The 20,967-nt window shown below is 38.9% G+C and overlaps 1 protein-coding gene across 1 annotated transcript in view; it reads left to right on the top strand.

The window, feature by feature from the left end:
* SH3GL2 (SH3 domain containing GRB2 like 2, endophilin A1) overlaps positions 1-19,957 on the top strand; it is a 248,132-nt gene extending 228,175 nt beyond the window's left edge. Inside the window, exons 4-9 of the mRNA XM_069090663.1 lie at positions 2,568-2,711; positions 3,799-3,932; positions 13,840-13,998; positions 15,683-15,786; positions 16,174-16,304; positions 18,402-19,957. Coding sequence (XP_068946764.1) covers positions 2,568-2,711; positions 3,799-3,932; positions 13,840-13,998; positions 15,683-15,786; positions 16,174-16,304; positions 18,402-18,601 — 872 coding nt within the window. The 3' untranslated portion in view covers positions 18,602-19,957. The remainder of the gene's footprint in view (positions 1-2,567; positions 2,712-3,798; positions 3,933-13,839; positions 13,999-15,682; positions 15,787-16,173; positions 16,305-18,401) is intronic.
* The last annotated feature ends 1,010 nt before the right edge of the window (positions 19,958-20,967 follow it).

Raw genomic sequence — 20,967 nt, 5'->3', positions numbered from 1 at the left:
ATAAATAATACCCCGCACACACACACATACACACACGCACACATGAGAGTGTGTGTGTATGGGTATGCACGCACACAGTTTTTGTAATGTATATTAATGCTATTGATTAATAAAATAAAAACTCATGCAAAAGTTTTGCTGAATTCATAGTTGCTTTTTGTCATCATTTGTTTTCAACTAGCATCTACTAAAAATATAATTATTGTCATGTATTCATCTGTAGTGAGGGGAGTGTCATTAGTTAAAGGGGTTTTGGGAAAATGGGCTCATTGGGGAATTCCCATCAATTGGGGAATGACTGAATAAGTTGTATATGATTGTGATGGAATACTATTGTACTATAAGAAAACCTGGACTTACATGAACTGATGCAACATGAGATGAGAAGAACCGGGAAAACATTATACCCAGTAATGGCAATATTGTATGAAGATCAGCTGTGAATGACTTAGCTAATTCTCAGCAATACAGTGATCCAAGACAGTTCTGAAGGACTTAGGGTAAAAATGCTATACATCTCCAGAGAAAGGATGATGGAGTCTGAATGCAGATTGATGCATACTTTTTCTTTACTTTGTTTTTCTTGGTTATTTTTTTGTCCATGTTTCCTTTCACAACATGACTAATATGGAAATGTGTTTTCATGACTGCACATATATAAACTATATCAAATTGCTTACCTTCTTAAGGACTGTGGGAAGGGAAGGAAAGAATTTGGGACTCAAAATTTTAAAAATGTTAAAAATTGTTTTTACATGTAGCTAGGGAAAAAACAAAATATTAAATTTAAAATGGATTCATTGATGCACTGTTGGGGGGAACTGTGAATCAGTTCAAACGTTCTGAGAAGTAATTTGAAATTATGCCCCAAAAGTTAATAAATAGTACATGCCTTTTGACCTAGCGTTACCACCACTTAGGCCTATGCCTTGGAAAAAAGAAACATCTTAAATGTACAAAAATATTCAAGCGGATTTTTTTTTTTAATAGCAGAGACCTGGAAACCAGGATTGTGCCCATCTGGGGAATGACTGAATAAATTATGGCATATCAATATGATGGAATATTATTATGTTATAAGAAATTAATAAAAAGATGATTTTAGAAAGATCTGGGAAGACTTGTTTAACTGATGCAAATTAAAGTGAGCAGAACCAGGAGGACAATTTCTACCATAACATAAAAATGAAAGACTCTCCTGAAAGACTTAATTAATCTGATCAACAAAATAATCAACCATAATTCCAGAGGACTGATGAAAATGAATGCTTCTTACCTTAGGAAAGAAAGGCCATGGATTGATATGTAGAATTAGAAAGCACTTTTTGATGTGACTGATAAGGGAATTTGTTTTGCTTAACTATGATTACATGACACAAAGATTCTTTACCTCCCTCTCCCCTTCCCTTTCTCTTCTCTCTTTTCTCTTCCCTTTCCTTTCTTTCCCTTCCCCTCCCCTCCCCTTCCTCTACAGTGAAAAGATAAAAGTTGATATTACTTCTGATTTCTACTCTATTTATTTTACACTGTAACTGATTTTATCCTGTATTGATTTTTCTAATTGTTAGTACCTGCCTGAACTCACCTCACTCAGAAATGTTGTCTTTCTTAGTCTGAATTAAAGACATGATTGAAAGAGAATATTATCTTTCATGCAGTTTGCCCTGGCATATCTGCTTGTTGTCTGTTAACTCCATCCAGCTTAGCCTGATGTCACTCCCAAAAGATATGTCATTTGCCCTCGCCTGTCCTTGTACAGTTAGGGGAGGTTTGATCTTTCCCAAGGGAGGGCATCAAACCTGGTGGTTCTGGTCATCTAACAAAGATTGAAAGAGTCACTTAAGTCCCACAAGGCAATTAACATTTTCAGAGAGGGGTGTGATTAGTCCTACGTCAGTGCCAACCCACTTTTCCTAGTATAAGCAATTATAATGTTGCCCAGCTTTCCAGAGTGCTCACATTCCTGCATGTCAATAAAGAGAATCCCTCCCCACCTTTTCACTGGGGTTACTGGCTTTACTGAGGTGGCCAGTCTGACCTGCTTTGTTAACAGTTATCTGCATTAGTGTAAATAAAGTGAGTTTGCTAGGAGTCTGTACCTCAGTTTAACTTTATTTTATTTACTAGTCAGTTTAGGGAGGGAAAAATATGTGCTTGATAATGAAAAAATTTTTTTAAAGAAGGGGTCTTGATACTCTAAAAGGCTACAAATCACTTTACCTAGTTGTATATGGTCATTTTACAGTTGAGAAAGTCCAAGGTTCCGGCTATTTATGCTATATTGTCCTCCTCTTCCTTTTCTCAACTCCTTATTCTCCACTTCCCTTTTTTCTCTTCCTTTCCTTCTTTCCTTTCTCTTCTATCTCCCCTCTTTTCTCCCTTCCTTAGTTTCATATTTCAAATTTCAGCCACTATGCCCTACATTTTCAAAATTCACGATGCTGTTCTTTCGGAACAAACTGTTCCCTGTAACAGTATCTCCCCTAATTTATTTTCATAGTCACTGAATGACAGTATATAAGGCAGGCCTACCAGGTACTTAACATTTATTATCTTTCTCCCAACAGCTTCTAGAGCTAAACTCAGTATGATTAACACAATGTCCAAGATCCGAGGTCAGGAGAAAGGACCAGGCTATCCTCAGGCTGAGGCCCTGCTTGCAGAAGCCATGCTCAAGTTTGGAAGGGAGCTTGGAGATGAATGCAACTTTGGTAACTGTTGTTTTTTTGCTTCTTAATTATCTTGCTTCTATGGAGATTTTTGTGCCCGTGGTGATAAGAAAGTTGATTTTAAAAATCAGAAGTGCATGCTTTGTCACTAGGAATTTATTTTCATTTGGATAAAATTGTTTTCAGAATATTTGCCTTGTTTGTTTTTTGTTTTTGTTTTTGTTTTCTCTTTCCCTGAGCAGGATTTAACCTTGAAAATTGACTTTAGTAAAGTTTCACACACTTTGGGATTTCATACCAAAAGCTCAAAGCATTATTATAATTTGAAAAAATAATTTAAAAAAAAATCATTTTAGGGGAAGAAATACCAGAAAATTCAGTTTCTTTGATCATGTGCTATAGCTCATTTCTCTTAGCTGATAATTTCCTTGACCCCAAAGGACATTCTCTTCTCAAGTTTCCTTTTGAACAATGTAGCAGCAAGCACCCCAAGCGTCCTCAGGGTTTGCCGCCCATACAGGTTCTTGGATCTGCTTTGTTAAAGGAAAGCCACTCAAAATGGGTTAACAAGCTTACTTTAATCAGTCAGACATATATCGTTTACCTTGTTCAGGAGAAAAGGTCAGCACCCCGAACCTCAAAGCATACAGGCAGAATTATCAAGACAAAAACATCAAGTAGACAGATTTCCAAACTGTCCAACCATTACATCCATACCCAGTCAACATCTGGGTTTCCACATTCTGGGTTTTTGAAAGCCGGGGGACTCTCAACAACGGCTTCCCAGAATTCAGATCAAATCACAGAACACTTCTCAAAGTGAGTCCCAAAACAAAGCTACACATCAGGGCTTATATAGCCTTCTCCTGGCTCAGAGAATGTAACAACCTTATTGACCCACTGGCCAATCAAAAAGTATCTACTGAAAAACAAGCCTCCCTCCCCAGGCTTCTGGTGCACTTTAGCCTAGGGGCAGGAAAGATCTTTAAAATTTACATTCGCATTACAAACAAGGGTTATAAAGTCTTGCATTTTCACAAGAACAGAGGTTATTGTAGTCCCAGGTACAGAGCTATCTACTCTTTAGATTTGTATTTTAAGGTAAAAGTAAAATATTTTCCTGTTCCAGGCCCAGCCCTTGGTGATGTTGGGGAGGCCATGAGGGAACTTTCAGAGGTAAAAGATTCTTTGGACATGGAAGTGAAACAAAATTTCATCGATCCTCTACAGAACCTCCATGACAAGGACCTAAGGGAAATACAGGTAATCAATCTATTACATTATATATGGGGAAATAAAGAGCATCAATCTAAGCCACATATAGTAATGATCATTATGATTGATGATAAAAGTAGCAAAAATAATAACAATACTTATATAACACCATAAAATGTGCAAAGAAACTTTACATATATTTTCTTTTTTAAGCCTTACCACAACTATGGGATACACTGGGCCTGTAGTCAGGAAGGCTTCTCTTTGTGAGTTGAAATCTGGCTTCAGACATTTACTAACTATGTGACCGTAAGCAAGTCACTTAACATGTTGGTTCAGTTTCCTCATGTGTAAAGTGAAATGGAGAAGGAAATGTCAAAATACTCCAGTATGTTTTCCAATAATACCCCAAATGGAGTCACAAAGAGTCCAAAAACAACTGAAATGACTGAACAACAAAATTGCATGTATCATCAGAACCATTTTATACATGAGTAAATTGAGGTAAAAAGAAGTTAAGTACCTTGTTCTTGGTCACACAGCTATTAAGTGCCAGAGGTGACATTTGAATCCACGTTTTTCCTGACCTCAAGACTAGCTCACTACCCATTTTGCCTTAGTTTACATTTATGATAATGAGTAAATAAACAAGCATCCATTAAGTAATTAATGTGCACGCATATCAGTGTAAATTGGAGATAATCAAGAGTGAAGGCATTGACATTAAGGGAGATTGTGAACGGCTTCTTGCAGATGGTAGGACTTTAGTTGATATTTGAAGGAAACCTGGGAAGCTAGGAGGCAGGCACGAGGAGGAAGTGATGGGGGACAGCCAGGGAAAATAGCCAGAGTTGTGAATTGGAATTTTTTGCTTGAGTAAGGAAGGGAGTAAGATGAAAGAAGAGTGGAATGTAGGAGCATTCTAGGTGATGGAGGTCTGTAAAAGCCTAGTAGAAGATTTTATATTTAATCTTGGAAGCAAAAGGGGAGTCATTGGAGTTTCTTGAATGTGTATGAGAAAGGGATGGTTGGACAGGGGTGTATAACATGGTTTGGTTCAGGCTTTAGGAAGATGAATGTAACAGCTGAACGGAGGATGGACTGGAGTGAGGAGAGGTTTGAGGCAGTCAGAATGACATGCTGTTGCAATAGTGTAGGTATGAGGTGGTAAGAGTCTGCCCCTAGGGGGCAGCATTATCAAAAGAGAGAAGAATAATGATGGTGAAAATATTGCTTACCATGGTCACTTCTGGGTATTTGAGTAGCAAAATAGTTGGGAAAATAAAGAAATGCAGCATTTTGTGTGGGGAAGTCACTTAATCTGTCTGGGCTTTCCTTCTTTATTCTGTAATATGGGAATAGTTGACAGAACTTGAACCCATTATAAATGTCAGCAGTTCTTAGTATTAATGCATTAAACTCCCTCTCTGATACATCATGCTGGGGTAGAGGCAACCCTGGGGTTCTTGAAGGAGATTCTCAGACACCATAAAATCTAACAGAACATATGGAGCTATAAAAGGCTTTAGTATGAGCTCTATGATGGAATGACTTTTATCTGACTAGCTCATTTTGGAGAGTCTTATCCCCAGTTTGACCACAGGGTGATGAAATCTTGGTCCACAACAACTCTTGAAGACCTACCAAGTCAGTGAGGAGTCATTGTCTATATTTGTGGAGAGAACCCTCATACTGACTAAATCAAAGTTTCATCAAGTATTGTCTCTGTTATTTCTCCTGTAATGGCAGAGATGACAACCCAAAGAAACAATGTCCTGTGTGCCAAAGACAGTTTTCCATGAAATTTGTCATTATTAGATGGAGAGTTTGAGGATGTTTTAAGAAATTTATTGATATATTTGTTTTTATATTACCTTTCTTTCCCAATATATCCCTTCCCTCCCTAGCACCCATAAAACTAACCTTCATAATAAAGAATGAAAAAGAAAAAAGGGGAAAAACTAGTTTAGCACAACTAACCAAGATATCAACTACTATAAATCCAAGCCTACATGCTCTATACCCGTGGCTCCCCATCTTTGCAAAGAAGGAAGGAAGATGCCTTCTCATGTCTTTTCGTTGGGGCCAGACTTAGTCATCATCGTAACACTGTGCTCAGTTTCTATTTTTGTGGTTGTTTTTGTTGTTCTTTGGGGGAACATTTCCTTTTCCAGAAGGATTGTTATTCTTTTTCAGAGAAGCACAAATATATTAATTAACCTATAATTCTCTGTGTTGATTTCACCCTATGAAATGCCAGCTGTACCACTGATGACAATTTAGTGGTTTGCTTAAATGAGCAGTTATATTAATACTGAATGCTTGTGTATTTTTCACATTTTCATAACAGCTGTTGGGACTGGGGGAAAATACTCAAGTGTCATCTTTTAAAGCCACATAGAACAATTGAGCTTTTCCTTTGAGGTATACAATTCAGATAACCCTTGAGAATGGCGTCATTTATAAAGGTAATTTCTCCTTTTCCCATTCAGGCCCATGTTTTCTGTGAAAACAAAGTTATGACATGGAAATAGCTCCTGGAACTCTGCAGGTCATGTGGTAGAATTCATTAAGCTGAGTTAATGAATGAGTCATGATTTCCTAGAAATGTCCCACCAAAAATATATCTTCTAAGGACTCTTTAGTATGCTCAGATGAGACTCTAGGTCTGTAACTTGTTTGAAGGAAGATGTGTTGTGGAGTGGAAGAACCCAGAATTAGAAATCTGTAAGCTTGTTTGAAGGAAGATGTGCTGTGGAATGGAAAGAGCCCAGAATTAGAAATCAAAGGGTTTCAGTCCAAGTGAAAGAATACAGAGTAGGAAGGGATTTTAGGAATCATTTAGTCCAAACCTTTCATTTGAAATATGAAAAACCTGGTGTACAGAGGAGGGAAGTTATTCACCCAAGGTCACACCTACATCCTCTGACTCCAAATCAAATGCCCTTACCACTATATCATGTTTGCTGCCTTGTCTCTCTCCTTTATGAATTGCATTTCCTCAAGTGAGTCACTTCACTTTTTAATGGATCTCAACAATGAAGTGTGGTAGCTTTTTTTTTTTTTTTATTGAATGCTGTGGATAAGTTCACTTACCTTGGTAGTGTACTTTCCAGGGCTGTACACATTGATAATGAGGTTGCTGCATGCATTGCCACACCTAGCTCAGTGTTTGGGAGGCTCTGAAGGAAAGTATGGGAGAGAGGAGGTAGTAGACCAAACTGAAGGTCTACAGAGCTGCCGTGCTGATTTCTTTGCTGTATGCCTGTGAAACCTGGACGGTCTACCAGCACCATGCCAAGAAAGTGAATCGCTTCCATTTGAATTGTCTCAGGAAGATTCTTGAGATCAGCTGGCAGGATCAGGTACCAGACACTGAGGTCCTTATTCGAATTAAACTACCAGGCATTCAAACTCTGCTTCAGAGAATGCAACTCTAATAGACTGGCCATGTTGTTTGAATGCAAAACATGCACTCGCCAAAAAGACTGTTTTATGGAGAACTCACACAGGGCAGGCACTCACATGGTGATCGGAAGAAGTGATACAAGTACATTCTCAAGAACTTTGGAATTGATTGTGTGACATAGGAGAGAGTGGCACAGGACTGCTCAGCATGGTGTGCCCACGTCAGAGAAGGTGCTGTGCCCTATGAGCAAAGTAGAATTGAAATATCTCAAAGGAAATGCAGGATGCACAAATTTGCAGGACCCACTCCATATGTTCACACGGACTATTTGTGCCTGGCCTGTGGTAGAGTCTTCTGAGCTCATGTTGGTCTGATCAGACACAGTCGGACACACTGAGACTTGACTTTAGTGTAGTGATGTCATTTTGGTCCTCTTCGAGAATGAAGGACAACAGCCAATGAACCAATGGATCTCAGTCTCCTTATCTATAAAATGAGGGGTTTGGATTAGATGCTATTCAAAGTCCACTCTCGTTCTAAAATTCAAAGATGCCATCGTCTTTCTGTGCCACAGCAGGAACTGTGTTTTCCTTAGAGTCCTATAGCTAACTCACAGGAGGAATTTGAGACATAAAGAATTCCAGTTTCTATGGGAATGCAAATATCACTCCTGAGAACATTTTGTTTGGGGTGGGTATCATGCCCTCTTTCCATTTTTATCTCCTCCCCATGTCCTTTTGCTTTTCTACCCCCTTCCTGTTTACATGGGTGGGAGCAAAGGGAAAATGAATAGAAGGGATAGCAACACTTTTCACCAAATCAGAAGCAGTAGAATGGAATTAAAGACACTGAGAGGCATTATGGCATAGTGGGCAGAGGACCAAGCTTGGAGCCAGGAGCACCAGGGTACACATCCTGCTTCTGACTCATACAAACTCTCTGAGTTGTCTAAGTTTACAGAAAAGGAAAGGTGACTTGTCTAAGGTTACACAGGATATAAGAAGAAAAGTCAGAATTTGAACCCAGGCCCTCTGATTCCAATTTCATCCATTCTCCTTCTGGTTTGCATTCAGTGATATACCTAAGTTTGAAAATAAACAAAAATGTAAATCTTTCATTGTAGTTTACTTTCTTGTCTCACTGTTAATAGAATATTTTTCCCAAATAATTTTAGAGTGCATACTTCTTATTTAATTGAACCCTTCTAAAAAACTATGCTTTCCTCCTTGTGTGTATATACTCTCTACTAATGCATATCATAGCTGTTTCATAGCTTAGTCGATGTATCTTCACGAGTTGCTGAGACCAAAACCATTTGTTATTTGGTGACCAACCTTCTGGCGAAGATAATTTACTGGGGAAATTACAAATCAAGTCAACTCTTGACTTCCAGCATATGAATTTTTCCCCCTGTGGATGATCTATGGATGCTTTTCATCCTAGGCTAGTTTCTTCTTGGCTCATAATTTGTGTGTCTGTGATCAGAAAATAATAGGAAACTTTGGCATTACTCTAGGCAAAGCAAGATTAGGAAAATAAATTTGTAGCAATAAGTAGTTAAGAAAAATTCCTGCTCTGGTACCATGTAGTGTATGGGTGACCTTGAATTCTCAAAAGCTGAGTCTGTGGAGCAGAAGCTACAGAAGATCCTATCAAGCTGAAAAAGCTCAAAATACTGGCCTGGCGACAGATTGTGACTTTCATACTGGTTCAGCCTAGCTGAGGACGATGGGCTCAATTCTAGAGTATTAACTACTAAGTAATAGATTATTTGGGCAGATAAAGCTTATAAAGGTAGAGACATCATGACAGGATGGGTAGAAAGTGAGCCTTGGAGCTAAGAAGGACTGGGTTTGAATCCTAACTGTGACATGTTCTGACTGGGTATGTTACTTCACCTCTTAGTGCACTAAGCAATTCTCTAAGATTATTAGTTACAGAGAAGGTGCCCATTTAGACAGTTAGTGAGAGGTCTTAACTGGCAACTTATACTTATGACATCGCAAGTCTAGTTAGGTGGGGGGGCGATGATTGTCTAAGGACAATCTTAGGGCAGGGAGAGATTGCAAATATTTTAGTTCATTCCAACAGCCCATTTGTTTTGTTGTACTTTTTAATACACTGGGAAGTTGATATTCTTCACTTGAATTATAACTGGAGACTGTTTGGAAAAGTGAGACTGAGTTCGGGGAGGGTAGGGTTTCTCACTTGTATTCTCTCATTCTTTTTTTTTTTCCCTTTTTTTTTGGAGGGAGGAGGGCAGGGCAATTGGGATTAAGTGACTTGCCCAAGGTTACAGGGCTAGTAAGTGTTAAATGTCTGAAGCTGGATTTGAACTCAGGTCCTCCTGACTCCAGGGCAGTGCTCTATTCACTGCACCACCTAGCCAGCCCCATATTCTCTCATTCTTACATCCCATTCCTTGATGGGACTCTTTTAGTTAACCATTGAAAATTATTACTCCTCCAGTGACATTAATATTTAAGCTTCTACCTTCTTTTGAAAATTAATGGAAAGTAGGGAATAAACATTTACTTAGTACTTAATATGTTCCAGGCACTGTGTTAAGCCCTTTACAAATGTCCCATTTGATCCACACAACAACCTCTTGAGATAGATACTATCATTATCACTATAAGGAAACTGAGGCAGGCAGAGATGAAGTGACTTGCTCAGGTTCACATAGCTAGTGTCTGAGGCTAGATATGAACTCGAGTCTTCTTGACTCCAGGTTCACTACTCACTTTGCTATGTATGCCACCTAGATGTAAAAAGCATGGGCAGAAAGCAAAGTGAACTGGAAAAGTGTCTTTTCCATCTGTCTTTAAATGATAATAATAATAACTGAGAGTTCACCCAAAGGTCCAGAATATCAAGGGAAATAATGAAAAGAAGTGTAAGGGAAGGTGGCCTACCCCTACCAGATCTAAAACTGTATTACAAAGCAGCAATCATTAAAACTGCCTGGTACTGGCTAGGAAAAAGAGTGGTGGATCAGTGGAGTAGGTTAGGTACACAAGACACAGTAGTAAATGATTGTGGTAATCTACTGTTTGACAAACCCAAAGACCCTAGCTTCTGGGATAAGAACTCATTATTTAACAAAAACTGTTGGGAAAACTGGAAAATAATATGGCAGAAGCTGGGCAATAATCTTAGACCATATACCAAGATAAGGGAAAAATAGGAACATGATTTAGAAATAAAGGATGAGACTATGAGCACATTAGGAGAGCAAGGAATAGTTTACCTGTCAGGTCTGTCGAAAAGGGGAGAATTTATGACCCAACAAGGTATGAAATACAAAGTGGATAATTTTGATTACATTAGATTGAAAAGTTTTTGCACTAACAAAGCCAATGCAACCAAGATTAGAAGAGAAGCAGAAAACTACAAAACAATTTTTACAGCCAGTGTCTCTGAGTCAAATTTATAAGTATATATGTCATGGGGGTGGCTAGGTGGTGCAGTAACTAGAGCACTGGCCCTGAAGTCAGGAGGACCTGAGTTCAAATCTGGCTTCAGACACTTATCACTTACTAGCTGTGTGACCTTGGGCAAGTCACTTAACCCCAATTGCCTTTCCTTCCAAAAAGCAAAAACAAAAAAGGATACATGTCATTCCACAATTGATAAATGGTCAAAGGATATGAACAAACAGTTTCCAGATGAAGAAATTGAAGCTGTCTATAGTCATATGAAAAAAAAAATGCTCTAAATCACTGTTGATTAGAGAAATGCAAATTAAAACAACTCTTAGGTACCACATCACACCTATCAGATTGGCTAACGTGACAAAACAGGAAAATGATAAATGCTGGAGAAGATGTGGGAAAATTGGAACGGTAATGCATTGTTGATGGAGTTGTGAACTGATGCAACAATTCTGAAAAGCAATTTGAAACTATACCCAAAGGGCTACAAATCCGTGCATATCCTTTGATCCAACAAATCCACATCTAGGTCTATATCCCAAATAGATCATAAAAAATGGGAAAAGACCCACATGTACAGAAATATTTATAGCAGCTCTTTTTGTAGTGGCCGAGAATTGAAAATTGAGGGGATGCACATCGATTGGGGAATGACTGGACAAGTTTTGGTATATGAATATAATGGAATACTATTGTTCCATAAGAAATGAGGATCAGATAGACTTCAGAAAAACCTGGAAAGACTTACCTGAACTAATGCTGAATAAATATATTGCCAATGCAATATTCACAGTGCCCACAGTCACTATAAATCCTGCATAGTGCTCAATCACAAACTATAACACACTCTCCATATAGAAGACAGAAGCAAAACATTTATTCAGACACCAGAAAACTGAATCCCAAACCAGGAAACCCAATCCATCATAGCAACATAGAAATTGATGCACAACAACATAGCAGAGAACCACACCATCCTTTAGCCTTTCCACAAACCAACACAAGACCAATATTTACTCACAAGCTCTCTGTCTCCCTTGGGAGTGTCCTCTCCATCCAACTGTCTAGCTTGCTCTGACTCCCAGCTTCCTGTGGGCTCTGCTCCACCCTTCAGCAAACTCCTCCTGCTCCATGTTATTACATTCAGCCTGTTAGGGGGCAGAGTTTATTTTTAAAGCATGGTAGGTCTTCCAGTTACCATTACCATTAAAGTAAAGCAAGGTGAACAAGGAGTACATTGTACACAGTAACAGCAACATTGTGTGATGACCAACTTTGATAGACTTAGCTCTGCTTAGCATTGCAATGATCTAAGACAATTCCAATAGACTCAGGATGGAAAATGCTGTCCACATCCAGAGAGAGAACTGTGGAGTCTGAATGCATATTGAAGCACACTATTTTCTCTCTTTGTTGTTGTTTCTTCCTTCTCATGGTTTTCACTTTGGTTCTAAATCTTCTTTATAACATGACTAATGTGGAAATATTTTTAATATGTTTGTATATGTATGGCCTATATCAGGTTGCTTGCTGTCTTGGGAAAGGCGGATTGGATGGAGGAGGAGAAAATTTAGGACTCAAAATCTTATAAAAGTGAATGTTGAAAACCAAAACCAAATAACAAAATTTTAAAATAATGAAAGTTCACATTTACATGGCTTGTTCAGGTCTATATTCTGCTAAAATTTTCTTCCAATGCCTCATTGTGGAATGTAGCTGACTATATGTTTTCAAGACTGTGCTCAAAGTTTGATGTGACTTTCTCGTATCTACATTGTTAGTATCATTTTGAGTATAGAATCAATAAAGTACAGGACCAACACATCTGTTGTTTAAGTTCCCATCTAGCTCAGTGTACAAAGTCTCATCGCCTAAGTGTTGGATACCAAGTGATAGCTTGCTTTTTGTTTTTTGTTTCATTTGTTTTGTCATGTTCTTTAGCTACAGAAACTCATTAATTAAGCATTGGAGAGGTTATAGTCTGGAAGGGTAAAGGGAAAGGTAATAACCATGTCCATGAAATCTCAGGTACTTACAGTATTGGAAAATTTGAAATTTGCAAAGTGTTTTCCTCAAATCACTTCATTGAGGTAAGCAGTTATGCTGACTAGAGCCCAGCCTTGGAGCCAACAGGACCTCATGATTTAAGTTGGAATTCTTTTTTTTTTTTAAAGCAATTGGGGTTAAGTAACTTGCTCAAGGTTACATGGCCAGTTATTTCAGAGTGTGGTGCTGAGTATCTGAGCCCGGATTTGATCCAGGTCATCCCGACACTGGAACCGGTGCTCTTACTCGCTGAGCCACCTGGCCGCCCCTAAGCAATTGGGGTTAAGTAACTTGCTCAAGGTTACATGGCCACGTGTTTCTGGGTGGGTGCTAAGTGTCTGAGCCTGGGATTCGATCTCCAGGTCTTCTCAACACTGGAGCCAGTGCTCTTACTCACTGTGCTACCTGGCCGCCCCTTAAGTTGGAATTCTTAAGCATATTAGATATGCAACCCCAGGCTAGTAATTTTTGTTGGCTCAGTTTTCTAGGCAGCTCTCTAAGATTGGTTACAGAGAAAGTGCTGACTAATCTACATTGGTAGAGGGAGTTTTCTTATCTGAGAATGCCCTATAGTAGTAAAATCAGTCAAATCCCTATCCCTAGCCTCTCTCTTATATAGCTAATTACAACTTGTGAAGGGTTTTTCAACTGTGATCTCCCTTTCGACTTTCAATAACCCAGTGAAGTAGACAGAGAAGATATTATCATCCCCATTTTATAAAGGAGTAGATGAAAGTTTGGAGAAATCAAGTGATTTGCCCCAAGTTTCATAAATAACATGATGGAATTAAGATTACCATCCAAGTCTTCTGCTATCCTTTCTTTTATCCTTCTACTCCATCTCAGTGGCTTTCCCTTCAAAAGCTTTCCTTTAATCTTTTCTTTTTTTTTTTTTAAAGCAATTGGGGTTAAGTAATTTGCTCAAGGTTACACGGCCAGTTATTTCTGCATGGGTGCTAAGTGTCTGAATCGATCCCCAGGTCATCCTGACATTGGGGCCGGTGCTCTTACTTGCTGTGCTACCTGGCCGCCCCTCTTTAATCTTTTCTGTACTTCAATTTTTCAGCATCATCTAAAGAAGTTGGAGGGTCGACGCCTAGACTTTGATTACAAGAAGAAAAGGCAAGGCAAGATTCCAGATGAGGAGCTTCGCCAAGCTCTAGAGAAATTTGATGAATCTAAAGAGATTGCTGAGTCAAGCATGTTCAACCTCCTGGAAATGGATGTGAGCAGATTACTGTTTTATTTGGGCTTGACATTTGAATCATGTGATTATATGCTTATTTAAACACATTAACACATTAATTAATACTCTTGACATCCAAATTACTCTGTCTTGAACAGGAGCTTAGGTAGCTGGTTGGTGTCATCGAAGAATATGGCTAATGAGGATAAGCTAGAAAGGAATATATTTTAAATGGTTAACAACTGCAAAGGAAAGCAAGGAAAAGTGTTCTTTATGCTATTTTCATTGAAGTACATTTAAAGGACTGCCACTCACATGTGTCTAATGTACAAAAATGTACAAATGGACACAATTGAACAAAATGATTTTCCTGCAACAAAGTATTATCATTCCTAAATCAAGATATGAGACTCAAAAAGCTAAGTTATTTTATCAAGATCACATAGGTAGCAAATGTCAGAGCTGAAACGTGAGCCCAGTTCTCTCCTCTCTACAAGTAAAATACTCTTTCCATCACACTATCACACACTTTAGCATATTAGTAATCATGTGTAAGAAACAGTATGAAAGATAACATACAGGAAATGTACGATGAGAAAGAGTTGGTCATTTAATAACAGCAAGGGAAAACTAATGGACAGATACAAGACATAGAGGAGAGGTCCCAACCCTTTGGCTAAATCTCTATACATAATTTCTCAGAGAGCTTGGACAAGATTCACACAATTTGGAAAGGTGTACACGGATTCCAAGATGTACCATTAGAGAAAGTATACATATCAGAGAGAGATCAATACAATTATTCACCATTTACTAAATCTTCATAACATCCCTGAGCAATCAGTGGTGTAAGAATTATTCTTAACATTATATCGTTTTTTAGTGGGGGTGTATGGAAATATTTATTTCTGTGGAAAGGAAAGAAATGAGTCCCTGCCATTTAGAATTTTTCCTTTAAATTCTGGCACCTACCTTAGAGGCAAGAATCCAGTATGTTGTGCCAAACGCCATTCTAAAATTTCCTAGTTAGCTCTGAGCTTTTTGTATCTAAATAATGGAGTTATTTTATGTTATTTTCTAATAGAAACCCGCAATATTTAGAATGGCTACTTAGAAATATATCTGATAAGTCATACTTCAAGAAACCACATTATTGTTATTCCCACTGAGATATTGTATTTTCACAGATGAAAATAGTTTTCTTTGTCTAACTCATGCCTTTGCATTTCAAATAAGCAAGACCAACAGTGGTGGGCCCTATTTTTAATTGTCATTATTAGTTATAGAATCTGCATTCATTGCTGCCTCAGACAACCTAGGCACTAATAAAATTGACTAACCTGTGACCACATGACATCGACAGCTTAAATAGTGTGACTTAATTTATTCTTAGATTCAAATACCTCTTCTACAAGGCTTCTCTTAACCCTCCAATGAGTAGCAACCTCACAAATCATTTTGTATTTATTAGTATATATTTTGTGTTTCTCTCTCTGTCTCTGTCTCTGTCTGTCTGTCTCTGTCTCTGTTTCTCTCTCGTTTTATTTCCCCATGAAAGTCCCTTGAGGTCATAGACTGTTTTTGGTTATTTTTTGTATCATCAGCCCCTGGCATGGTACGCATTACATAGTATTAAATATTTGCTGGATGTTTGAAGGCATGATCTGTAAAAAGTGACTTGATAGCATTGCTCTAAGATTCACTTTTTTCTGTTGATGTGCAGATTGAACAGGTGAGCCAGCTCTCTGCTCTGGTACAAGCCCAGCTGGAGTACCACAAGCAGGCTTCCCAGATTCTGCAGCAAGTTACTGTCAGGCTTGAGGAAAGGTATTGCACCCTTCTGATCTAATTGTTAAAAATAAATTGTCCACCTTTCCTGATGGTGAACTTAAACTCTTCACTGAAATAGACTATAATGCTTGTTCAATCCCTTAACAATTACCATGAGTCACCTTTGTCAAGCATTTCTATTAGAGAACCCCAGAACATTCACTAAGGATTGTCCCCTCTCCTTTGACCCTTCCCTTTTGGTTCATACTTTGAGAATAAGTATAATAGACATGCCTAAGTTATAAGAATAGTTGTAATAGTTGTGCAGATTTTTGATTCTGACTCATTAATGTTGATATTGGTTTTCTTTTATTTTCTTTCTCACTTTTATCTAAATTTTTTTTTTTATTTATTGATTGACTAATTTGTTGGTCCCTTATACAGGATAAGAGAAGCTTCATCTCAGCCTAGAAGAGAGTACCAGCCCAAACCTCGCATGAGTCTGGAGTTTTCATCTGGAGATAATACTCAGCATAATGGAGGCCTGTCCCATACTAGCACTCCTAAACCCACAGGTCAGGTGCAACAGGGTACATATTTTGTTAAAACACATGTGGAAAATTTTCCATTAGAATCCTTTGAAGTAATCCTGAGATTAATCCTCTTGGATTTCATTCAAGTCACAGTCATTTATTTTTCCTCTTCCTAATTTGTTCTTTGCCTGGTTGTAATTATTTGAAAAAGGATCCCTTGTTCTTTGTCCCTGTACCTTCTCTCCCTCCCTCCATTTTTTTCTTTATCCACTCTTTGCCTCTCTTTATTACTCCCTTTGTCTCTCCCTTTCTCTTCCTCCTCCACCTTTCCTCCCTTCTCTCCCTTTTCTTCTTTCTCCTTCTTTCTAGCTCCTATCTTCATAAGTCACTAATTCTTCACATTTTCCTTCCTGTTCTTTTTCATCAGTACCTACACACATACTAATCTTGTAATATACTCTCTCAGCACGCTTGGATTTTGAGCATCCTTTTTTTCCTGGGTAGTAAATCATTTCCCTTGACATATTGTAGCAGCACTGGGAGATTGAGTTTCAGTCTTTGATTCCATTTTCTCCTTTCTTTGTCATATGCTCCTACACCCCACTGCCTACCACACAGTCCATCCCACCCCCAGGAACATGTTGAGTCAGATTCATTGAACAACACTAGCATGGCTGTCTTGCATACTAATGCCGTTTGAGTCATGACACCTGCCTGGTTTTCAGCAGTTGATTGTGCTGTGGGACTGAGGTTGGTACAATAAAAAATAAACTTTCCCTTCTGTTGGGGAAATGGATATATTCTCATAAATGCTTTTTTACATTTTCTTCTTTTCCCCACAGATGGAAAAAAAACAAACCATCTATGGGTGACACATTTGGCAAATAGTCTTCATTTTCAGTGGTTTTGCATTTGGTTTTTAAAGGATGTGTGGGAACCTCACCACCTTCTCTTTAAACTCCAGTGTTTGTTGTTTTCTGAAAAAAAAAAAATAAACTAAAGATGTTCTTAGGAGGCTAAGATGAAAGAACTGGAAGGTATTAAAAAGCAATTGGGAGTCCTGTATTGTATTCTGATTGACTCAAGATGATGGGACAGAAAATCTTTTGGGTAGCCCCCAGGACCAGTCAGAGTAGAGGTTCAGTTTGTATCTATACCCCTTTCTTTCCAGAAATGAAGCACTTAGAGTTTCATTTGATGGGTTGTTATTAATTTGATGGCTTTCACAACATCTATGCAGTTTTAGCCTTAGGGGAACTGGTTGTGGGAGCATGAACTTATTTATTCCCCAGAGGAGGGAGTGAGGTGGGAGAGGGAGAAATGGACTCTTGATTAAAAAACTTTGTATGGATCATTAAATCCTCTCCATGATGCCACATTATCTCAACTGTGCAAAATGCTTTGAAGGTCCTTTTGTAAAAATAAGTCCCCCAGATGGATCATGCTGTGAACTCTGCTTTGATCACATACCACCTAAGCCTTCAAGTCCCGTGCTTTTAAAAAACTGTAGGAAGCCAAATATTGATAGTTGCTACATTAAAATAAGTAGTGACCACCCTTAATAATATCCAGAGCTGAAATTTACATAGCATCTTAAGGTTTATGTGTTTTATACATCATATCTCATTTACCCTCAAATGCATGGTTCATGGTCCATAGCAGGCATTTTCTTTCCCTCTCCCTAATATCCCCCTATTGATGAAGATTGTTTGAGTATCATTTCCCTCCATTTTGTGTAAGAAGAAATTCTCCATTAGAGAGATAAAGGGATCAGCTCCAGATCACGTAGCTAGCAAGACCCAGAATATAAATCCAGGGCTTCCAACACCAGATTCAATGTTCCTTTCATCATAACATAGCCTCCTCAAGAATAATGCGAACAGATCTTGACCAGCAGCTTTCCAGACTCTGAGTCCTAGGATTGACTAAATCTACCAACTTGGGGGAAGGCATGAAGAATTACAGCTGGGCTATGGGTATGGCTATATCATTTCCCCTTTCTGAGGCAGAGCTAGAGAACAGAATAGAAGTTACCATGGGAAGTACAGAAATCTCTGTTTGGATAAGAGTAGACATCAGGTGCCACAACACTAAATTATTGTCTCTTTCCTTTTCTTTTCTCTATTTCCTGTCTCTTAGGTGTCCCAATGGATCAGCCCTGCTGCCGAGCTCTGTATGACTTTGAACCTGAAAATGAAGGCGAGCTAGGTTTTAAGGAGGGTGATGTCATTACCCTCACCAACCAGATTGATGAGAACTGGTATGAGGGGATGCTCCATGGTCAGTCAGGTTTCTTCCCTATCAATTACGTGGAGATTCTGGTTGCTCTGCCTCATTAGAATGTCTTGCTGGCTGGCTCACCAACTCTTGGCCCAGGTAGTTCAGTTTAATGCCACTGCTTTGGAAATGCTGCTTTAAGCACCTCCCGAGTACAAGCTGCAGTGGTCAGTGTCACCCAGTCCCACTGAGCCTCTTTGGTTCCCATTGGCTGCCCTGCTCTGGCCATGGTGATGGACGATATCTTCCTGCACAGTGAATGGCACTTGCTTCCTGCTTGCCAAAATAGGCCAATCCTTGGTCACAGCCAGCAGCTGTTTACACACTTTAGGGAGACATATCTCCCTGGGGCGTGACCAGGTGGCTCAATGCAGTCAGTCCATCTTAACGAAGATAACGTCTATCACCTCGAGGTCATTTTCAAGCCTCTGCTCTCCATACCAAGAGAGAAATGTTCTTGCCACTCTGTGTCCCCCTCCCCAGGATCCCCAGCTCACTAAGCTGTCTGATATTGCCTCACCAGCACATTGTCTTCTGATCAGAATGAATAGTCTTGATATGTGGTCACTGAAAAAGGTACAATGGAAATTCAAAGCCTTCTATGAAAACCGACTGTCTTTTGTAACCATTTATACCCTCTACTGACACGCCACTAGTTTTCTCCTCCCTTTCTGCAAAAGAAAATCCCCATTTGATTTCTGGGGAAAAGATGCCCACAGATGAGAAAAGATGTCCTTGCAGAAACGTCCTGCAAGAAATCAAAAAAGGGACTTAGGCTGCCAGATCCAATGTGCTGGCTCTGCAGAAATAATGCATGAGATCATAATGTTTCTACAAGACATCTGGGCACAGAGCTGGCACAGAAGGGAAGAGGAAGGAGGGCAGGGAGGGGAGATGCAATTTATTCTTGCGTGTTCCCTGTGATACTTCGGCACAGAGACAAATAAGAAAAGCACCAGGAATTATTATCTCCTATTCATAAACCAAGAAATCAGTCTACTCTGTTTTTTCTCTTTCCACTGTCCCCTTGTATTCTTTGGACACCAGTTGTGCATATTCTGCCCTCAATGAGGACTAACTAATGATTTTTTGTGTGTGCTGAGCAATTTAAGGTATGTGGCTCCAGTCAGCTCTCTTCCTCCCCTCCTCTTCTGGCCTCATTGTGTGTGTACAGTGCTGTGCGTAGCTTTATCAGCATTCTTTTTGTAATGGTTGTAAGAGTCCTCTTAGTTGAGTTCCTCAGAGTTCTATTTATCTAAATTGTACAGCCCCTTTCAGAGATTTAATGTGCCGCTTCGGATGTGCCATGTCCATCCTGGATCATGTGAAATGAAAGACCAGCTCCTCTTGCTTCATGTATAAACTATCAAAGAAAGCATTGCTGTCTCCAATAAATGATGCAGACAGACAAATCAGAAGACTGGCTGTTTTCTTTCTGTTTTGCTGTTTGTGTTGTGGAATGCCTGGGGTGGGGTTGGGGAAGGAAGGGGGAGGAAAGTAAGCTTTTATACAATACCTACCATGTGCTAGGCACTGTACTAAGCATTTTATTAATCTCATTTGGTACCTACAACAACATGTGAGCTAAGTGCCTTTACATAGAGTCCACAGCTAGGAGGTATCTGAAGTTGGATTTGAACTCACATCTTCCTGATTCAAGGCCCAGAAGTCTATCCATTGCATTCCATAGCTGCCCATATATCCCAGTCATCATGCTTACAATGTAGTAATTACTACACATTGAAATCCCCAGACCACATGAATAATGATTTTTAAAAATCGAGAATTTAAGTTCAGCACTCAGTAAATGCCATGTCCTGGGAAGCACTGAAGACGAGACTGAGTTGTGATGTGGCATATACATATACTTACACATACACATACACACATACATACATACACATATGTATATATATATATACATGTCTTATTTTTGTGTGATGTGACCAGAGATCTACATATGTGACTCACAAATACATATGTATTCAGCTCTAATCTGGCCCTTCAACTTAATTCTTGTATCTATAGCTGCCTGCTGGGCATCATCTGGATGCCTGATTGGTGCTCAATGTATCTGAAACTAAAACTCAAGAGTATATCCCCTTAAACCTTTCTCTCCTCTCAAATTCTCCATTTCTGTTGATGTAACCACTATTCTGGTTCTCCAGGCTCAACATATTATAGAGAGTTTTTGATTAGTACAAATAACAAATGCTACGAAGTAATCAGATGCAGTTATCTTTTCCACATCATGGGGGTGAAGGGTACAGTGCCCACACAAGCTGGGAAATATGCATAAGATTTTTGGACCCTCCCTTCATATCAGAGAAAAAGTCTGAATTATTATGATATTAAAAGATAAAATATGTTGATATTATACAATACTATACATATATCTTATGTATTTCTGAGTTTCTAAATTTTTTAT

The sequence above is a fragment of the Petaurus breviceps genome, unplaced genomic scaffold (genome assembly GCF_028583685.1).
Source record: "Petaurus breviceps papuanus isolate PSGF00001 unplaced genomic scaffold, PetGlider_PUasm1.0 187, whole genome shotgun sequence".
Taxonomy (NCBI): domain Eukaryota; kingdom Metazoa; phylum Chordata; class Mammalia; order Diprotodontia; family Petauridae; genus Petaurus; species Petaurus breviceps.
The sequence above is the reverse complement of the archived record's forward strand: the minus strand, read 5'-3'. Positions and strand labels throughout refer to the sequence as shown.